We start from the raw sequence: 8,033 nt of genomic DNA, 5'->3' as shown, positions 1-8,033 counted from the left end.
CTCCTGAAAAAGCCCAACCTTGATCCGGATGTTTTAGCCAACTATAGACCTATATCTAACCTTCCATCTCTCTCCTGATCCTGGCAGTTGCTAAACAGCTGTGTGACTTTCTACAGAGAAATAGTTTGAGGATTTTCAGTCAGGATTTAGAACTCATCATAGCACCGAGACAGCACTGGTGAAAATTACTAACGACCTCCTTAGTGCATCAGACAAAGGACTTGTCTCTGTACTGGTTTTATTAGATCTAAGTGCTGCATTTGACACCATTGATCATCAGATCCTATTGCAGAGACTGGAACATTTCATTGGCATTAAAGGAACCGCTCTAAGCTGGTTTAAGTCCTGTTTATCAGATCGATTTCAGTTTGTACATGTTAACGATGAATCCTCCATGTTTATATACCATTTCCACTTTGCATGGTAGAGTTTCAACTTGCATTTTTGGATGCAGCAACAAATGGTTTTTGAAAGTGTTCATCAGCCCATACAGTACATACTTTTAATGATATTGTGTACTGTAGACAATAAAATCCCCAGATTCTTAAATTGTTGCACTCTTTTCCAGCGCAGTCTTTCAAAAAATGGTAAAACCCTCCCCATCTTTACTTCAGAAAGACTCAGTCTCTCTGGGATGTTCCTTTATACCTAAACATCATCTGACCACAGGAGATAGTCTTCAACCCGATGCAAGTTACCGACCATGAGCCAGTGGTCATTAAAAACCAGGAAGTAACTCAGGTGTCCTCAGACAAATATTTAGGTGTCCACATTGACAGTCTTCTTTGCTGGAATACACATGTTGACAACCTGTGTGACAAATTGCAGCAGAGGCTTTATTTTTAAAGGTGTCTCAGGTTGTATGGTGTGAGCAGTCAGATCATGATGATTTCCTACCATGCAATCTTAGAGAGTGTCATCAGATATGGAATTACTGCATGGTTCAGTTAAGTTGAAAAACAAGCTTGCCAGCATGTACAAAACAGCCATGAAAATTGTAGTGAGGACAGACTGAGCCTCTACAGAGCCTGTATGACCAGGCAGTTATGAAACAGGCTAGGAAAATTAAATCAAACCCTCAACATCCCCTCTTCCCTGAATACGAAACCCTGCCATCAGGAAGAAGACTCCGTGTACCAAAATGCAAATCCAGTCATCTAAAATTACCATTTGTGCCAGCCTCCATTAAGCTGCTGAACAATGTAAAATAGTGTTGTGTGCAATAAACATGTGAGCACTACAGCACTTTACTTGTGATCTCGGTGCAATAGGGCAACGTGCAATAAACATACTAGCATCTTAGCAACCCACTTTGCACAAAGTTCAGTTCAATTCAGCAATGTGCAATAACCACACTTGCACTTTAATCCATGGAACTATGTTGTGAACATTGTCCTTTTTCTTCTGTGTACATATTTTCCTCTAGTGAAGTACAACATGTCGATGCTTCTCAGGTTCTTGTTGATGTGTTTTGTGAAGTGTGATGTCTTTTGTGATGTTTTTTATGAATCAACACTGCACTGTGCCCAAGCAGAATTTCCCTTTGGGACAATAACCTAACCTAACCTTTTGCCAGTTCACATAATGAAATGTGAGATGTTCAGCTGTGTGTTTTCTTTTCAGTGTTTTGTTGCCACTATCCAAACTGTTGAAATGTGTTGCTAGCGTAGACTGTATATAAAAAGGTTGCCAGTCTTAAATTTAAAAAAGGGGCATATAATTTTCCAAAAACAATAACATTTCTAACTTTCAACATTTGATAAGTTATCTTTGTGCTATTTTCAATTAAAAATGGGATCTCAATGTTTTGCACATCATCACATTTTGTTTGTATTTGCACTGCAGTGTGCCTTTTTTGGAAATGTGGGTTGCAGAAAACAATAACATTTTAATGAAGTTTATATTGTATACAGGTGCAAAGTTATAAATATGATTTACTTGAAAAAGCTTTCAGAACTGAAAATATTATATAACTTGTAATACCTCTCAAACTATGTCAAGAAATGATCAGCATTTATACTGTGTTCAGGCACTATAATATTAGGTCTCCCCCTCTCTATGATGGCCGACTTTTCACCCTGCCTTCAGGTATGGTTGATCTGAATAAATATAAATACTTTTGATTTCTGACGTAGTTGGACGTCTTACAAAATCGTTCTCATGTAGCATAACCCATTTACAGTAAAATTATTCAATTAATCAATCAATCTAACTTTATTTACATAGCACATTTTGTGCTTAAATGCAATGCAAGGTGCTTGACAGCAAAAATAAAATACAACAAACAAATAAATATGTAAATAACTAATAGGTTCATTTAAGGGATAAAATAAATAGAAATCAAACGCAAAAAGATCAAATATGAACAGAAGTGTATATATGAAAATAAACAAAAATCAAATAAAGGATTGATATCACAAGCAAGCACAAACAAAATCATTAGGACAGAAGGAGACAGTTATGTGTAATGTCCAGGGTGTCTTTCATAGTGACAAAAACACAGACAATCATCACCAACATAGCTCTTTTTTTACACAAATGTATGGTTCGGTTTCTTAGCTCCTATCAAGAACAACAGGCTGCTTTCAGTGAAAACCCACTGTATGCTCCCAGCACAAAGCAGAAGTCAAAGTTAGCAACTAAGCTGATGATCAAAGTGGAACATCTAGTAGCTAAAGAACCAGATATTCTTCTAAGTGGTGGATGCCATACCAGAGGTGAAAGGAGACAGGTTGGATCAGGCTGACATAAAACGACTCCAAATAAGTCATTCTTTCACCTAGTGGTAAAATGTATTAATGCAGCTTTAATATATGCTTTAAGCCAGTGGTTTTTCACGTCAAGGACTGCTAAACTGGCACAAATTAGACCACTGACCCCCATTTGATGAGATTTTGTCCCAGGATTGCCCATCTGATAGGATTTGGGCTTTTTGAAGTTTTATTACAGAAAGTGTATGAAACCCATCATCAAAATAGTCATACGTTCTGTCACTGTGTTACTCTTGGATGGAATTATAGTGAAAATAAGGGTTAGGGTACCTAACCCTTACCTAACCCTATATGATTCCCCTTTTTGCTGGGAACTGGCTGTGACCTCCTCAAAGACCCCTGGTGACCCCCAGTGAAGCATAAGCTATGACAACGTGGGTCTGTACAAGAGAATCATGTAATCAGCTGCAATGTGAAATGGCCTTATTATAAATCTTAAAAATCCTCAGACCTAATCCAGTCTGGAGCCATACACCTCCACCTCACACAAGCTCAGATACTCAGCTCTTCCAGGAATGACTATATTAACAAAGCGACCATCCATTCCGTTACATGGGAAGTTTGCGGGGAAACCTCCAGTGATGCTTGAGATCACAGCACACCTAGTAGAAGAAGAAATGACTTTGTTAACTCATCGAATAGTCAGTTTAATAAATGGATTGTTAAATGGAAGTTGGTGCTAAGTGTCTTTTTTTTTCACTCAGCATAAATGTGTTCCTCCAAACTAACCTAATGACAGATATACATTAGTCACAAGCTATTGTTACAGTAGTATTTTAATTAATGACTGTAAAGTACCTGGGATTGTTGTTGCCATCGTTGTCAAGAGAATCTCCAATTCGGATCTCAGCTCCATTAAGTCGTAAGGGAAAATTTTTGTAGTTGGTTATGTTAACAGAAAACACTTTATGGGTTTTGCCCAGGTCCAGACGCCACCAGGGGTACAAGTTGTTGCTTGTGTGAGTACAAGAGCCCTGTTTCCAGTTGCTGGCACGGTTGCCATCTATGGCATTATATGGAATGCCCGTAGAATGCAGTGACGACTGTGTGGCTTTTCCTTGAAGTGCCAGATTCTCCCCTGAACAAAGGACACAATTGCAAACATCAGCACTGACCATGATGCACTTTGCAGAAAACAAAGTGGCCCCGATGTGCGTTTGTCTTGAACCTATTTGCACATTGTGGCCCTTTCCAGTAGTAAGAGGGATACAGTAGAAGCTAGCAGTAGTAAATGTTTACATTCTGTTGAATGAATAACAAATTTGCTTAACTTTTTTGGAAACTATCCAGAATCCCAGTAACTTTTGAGATACTGTTTTGTCTTATACATATTGTCTTATAATTTACCCATAACATTTTAAAATAAACCAACCGAATGTCAAGACACATTTAGCTCAAAAAGATACCAATTTGTAATGGAGACATCCAGTAATAACAGAATGGGCGTGCATTTTGCATGTTTTCTTCATTCAAATTAATTCAAACTCTGGTGTGAGTAACTATGGTTGTATAGAAAATGAGGCAGCTGCATCTCATAGAAAATCACATCAGCCACATAATCAATTCTCACCGGTTGGGGCACGGTACCCATAGACTTCAACTTCGCAGAGTGTAAGGTACTTTCCTGAACCAGGTACAATCACAGTCACATAACGTCCCTCCACCAATGTGGTGAAAGCCATTTTTAAAGATCTGCCTGCTGGAATATGGGAAATTACACCAACCCTAAACAAAATAGAGAGAGAGAGCAGTGCGTCAATTTGTTTTGTACTGGCAGTACTTGAAAGGTATACAGCAATATAAAGTAAGAAACAATACCAATCCTTTGGCCACTCTGACAGCAAACTGAGATATTTCATTTAATTAAAAACTTCACATTAAAAACTTACATTGAATTCATTATATAAGATTCTCACCCTTTTGTTTTAAATTAAAGATGGTTCCAGTGTACAAACTCTGCTTCTTGCGTTGCAACATGTTGTCAAGGTAAACAACAAACAGCTGATGGGAAGAAACTGTTTCATAGGTACAGCAGTAGTTTTTTAATTGTGACTAATTTTAAAATTTGGAATGATCACATGCACATAGACCATCTGCACTACAGGTGTCCTGTTACTCTGTCTGTTTAAGGAAATTAATAGACATATGCCAGTCATTAAAAATTGATCATTCTGTGGTCAAAACCTACAATTTAAAATAAACAGGTTTGATTCTTTTGATTCTTCTGCAAACTATGAAAACATGAGGATGAAATATAAATTATGTGATGCTATACATGAGCACAGTGCTCAAACTAATAGTCTATACTACCCAGAAACCTAAAGGCAAATGCTGGATGTCTTATAGTTATCTGGAGGTGAGCTACATTGCCTGAAATAAGGACCACCTTTGCTAAAATCATAAAAAACAAATGCCGTTTTATGGAATGCAATGTTAACCTTCATGGAAGAAGAGCAGTGGCACAGTGTCACGATCTGGGTGGCTTATGTGTTTATAAATAATTTTATAAGTCATAACGTTCACTTACACTGGGTTCACAGCACCATTGTCTTGTAAAGAGTTGCCGATGTGAATCTCTGCCCCGTTGAGCCTTTCAGGACAGCAGTCTCCTCTGTTGGTGATAATGACAGAAGTGACAATGTAGGGCTCCAGCAGGTCCACTCTCCACCAGGAGTTGGTCTGTTCAACTGTGTGGGTGCATGATCCAGCTGGGTAGTTAGATTCACGGTTTCCATCAATAGCATTGTAGGCAGATCCAAATGGGTGCTCTAAACGGTTTGACTGGGTCGCTTTTCCACGCAAGGCCACATTTTCTATGAACAAGACAGTTGAAATACACATTAAAATGTATAATAGAAAAATTAAGCAGCTGAAACAAGTTATGAACACAACAATGATGATATGGCGAGGTTAGATACTTGAAGCTTAAATAAATTTCTCAACCAATAAATTGCTGATAGTTCATCTATTTCCATAGTCAAGTTTTCACTCAGTGCATAAATGTCCTGCTGAAGATGTTTAATAGACAACTTCACTGACTGTGAACAGACGTGATTGAGATGTTTGGCCGCGCAAGGCCACGTTTTCTGCGAATACATATAAATGTAGCAGAGATTACCGCACAGCGATTGTCATTTGACTAACAAAGGTTGGTCACCTTGACATACACAAATAACTAAACATAACATATTCTGTTTGTTTTATTATAATTTAAGATGAGCACAGAGAAACTTTCCCCCTTCAGCACATGAACATGAAAACAGTCTTCTACTGTAAAACATGAATCATTCTGCACAGTGAAGCTCAAACATCCAAGTGACCAAGCACATGTAAACTCAGCACTTTGGGTTTAAATGCAACACTCTGCAACTGGATATTGGACTTCCTCACAAACAGACCCCAGTCAGTTCGGATTGGCAGACACACCTCCTCCACCTTAACTCAACACCGGAGCCCCCCAGGGCTGTGTGCTCAGCCCCCTCCTGTTCACGCTATAAACCCGTGACTGCATCCTCCAACATGGAGAGAACTCTGTTGTGAAGTTTACGGATGACACCACCGTCATCCAGCCAGATTTCAAACAACGATGAGACTTCATATCTGGAAGAAATTCATAATCTTATAGAGTGGTGCTAAGAGAACAACTCACAACTCAACGTCAGCAAAACCAAGGAGCTGATCATTGATTATAGGAAGAAGGAGATAAAGACACACACTCCTGTCTACATCAGCGGTGCTGAGGTGGAGCAGGTGAACAGTTTCAAGTTCCTGGGAATCAGCATCACAGAGAACCTGACATGGTCATCTCACATCTCCATGCTGGTGAAAAAAGCTCAGAAACGACTGGATTTCTTGGAAGCTTAAGAAGGCCAAATTCCCACACCAAGTTCTTGTCAGCTTTTACAGGGGAGCAATAGAAAGCATCCTGACTGGAAACATCACAAACTGGCATGGGATGTGCACGGTGCAGGACCGGAGGGCTCTGCAGCGATTAAAACTGCTCAGAAGATCATTGGTACCCATCTCCCGAGCATCAGTGATATCTGTGAGGTGAGGTTCCTACGCAGAGCCCGAAGGATACTGAAGGACATTACCCATTACCCCATAGCCACAGCCTGTTCACCCTGCTGCCTTCTGGGAAGAGACTTAGACGTTTCTGCTGCCGCACCACCAGACTGCAGAGCAGCTTTCCCCCCAAGCTATCAGACTCTTAAACTCTAATCAACCTCAGCACTGCTCCATTGATTATTGTTTATTTCTGTTTACCATTTTTTATAATTTCTTCAGTATTAATGTATATTGTCTGCTATATAGGGAGTTACAAAACTCAATTTCACTCTATAAATTGTTGTATTGTGACAATAAACCTACCTACCTATGTAAATGTTTGAGTGGAGTGAGACTTTAATGTTTTATAACAAAGATATCATAGTTACAGCCAGATCACACTTACGATAGGTATAAGCCGAGCATGTCCCCAGAAGGAGCTGCAAAAGCAGGATTGAACTCTGTTTCATTGTTCTGGTTAAGGCAGAGAATAGAGTCAACAATAGATTTACATTGAAGAAATAAGCATTGTCAACATTATTACTGTGTGAAATTTATGCCAGACATACAACAATCTGTGTTTCAGAAGTTATATGTCCAAAGTGCATAAAAATGAACTCAATTAATATAAATAAATGACAAACTATGTGTCTGTAACTGTCAAAAATAAATGAACCCACAACAACAACCACATACCTCGACTTGCAAAATAATAATAATAATAATCCTTATTTGTAGATCACTTGTCAAAAACAAGTTACAAAGTGCTTTAACAAGTGTAAAGAATAATACAAAAAAACAAGATAAGAGCATGAAAAATTCATATAAAATTAGTAAAATACAATAAAATAAAAGGGATAAAATAAAGTCAAATAAGATCGGGAAAGGCTCTCCTATAAAAGTATGTTTTAAGAAGGGACTTAAAAGAGTTCACTGACTCAGCCGACCTGATTTCCTCGGGCAGGCTGTTCCAGAGCCTCGGGGCCCTGACAGCAAACGCTCTGTGCCCTTTAGTTTTCAGTCGAGACTCTGGAACAGACAACAGACCTCTGCCCGAGGATCTCAAGGTACGTGCTGGTGCGTATGGGACTAAAAGGTCAGAAATATAACAAGGCAAGAGGCCATGAAGAGCTTTAAAAGTGATCAATAGAATTTTAAAGTCAATTCTAAAACATACTGGGAGCCAGTGTAATGAAGCTAAAATAGGAGTAATGT

At 38.8% G+C, this 8,033-nt stretch overlaps 1 protein-coding gene across 1 annotated transcript; it reads right to left on the bottom strand.

Moving 5' to 3' along the window:
• Nucleotides 1-3,222: 3,222 nt before the first annotated feature.
• Nucleotides 3,223-7,288, bottom strand: si:ch211-215k15.4 (fucolectin-1). Its single transcript, XM_046045558.1, has 5 exons — nt 7,225-7,288; nt 5,299-5,584; nt 4,342-4,496; nt 3,570-3,849; nt 3,223-3,373 (listed from the first exon to the last, which is right to left on the bottom strand). The coding sequence occupies exons 1-5, from the start codon at nt 7,286-7,288 to the stop codon at nt 3,223-3,225; spliced, it is 936 nt and encodes a 311-aa protein (XP_045901514.1).
• Between the last annotated feature and the right edge of the window lie 745 nt (nt 7,289-8,033).

This window comes from Micropterus dolomieu, linkage group LG03 (genome assembly GCF_021292245.1).
Source record: "Micropterus dolomieu isolate WLL.071019.BEF.003 ecotype Adirondacks linkage group LG03, ASM2129224v1, whole genome shotgun sequence".
In the NCBI taxonomy this organism is placed as follows: Eukaryota; Metazoa; Chordata; class Actinopteri; order Centrarchiformes; family Centrarchidae; genus Micropterus; species Micropterus dolomieu.
This window is presented reverse-complemented; position numbering and strand designations above follow the sequence as displayed.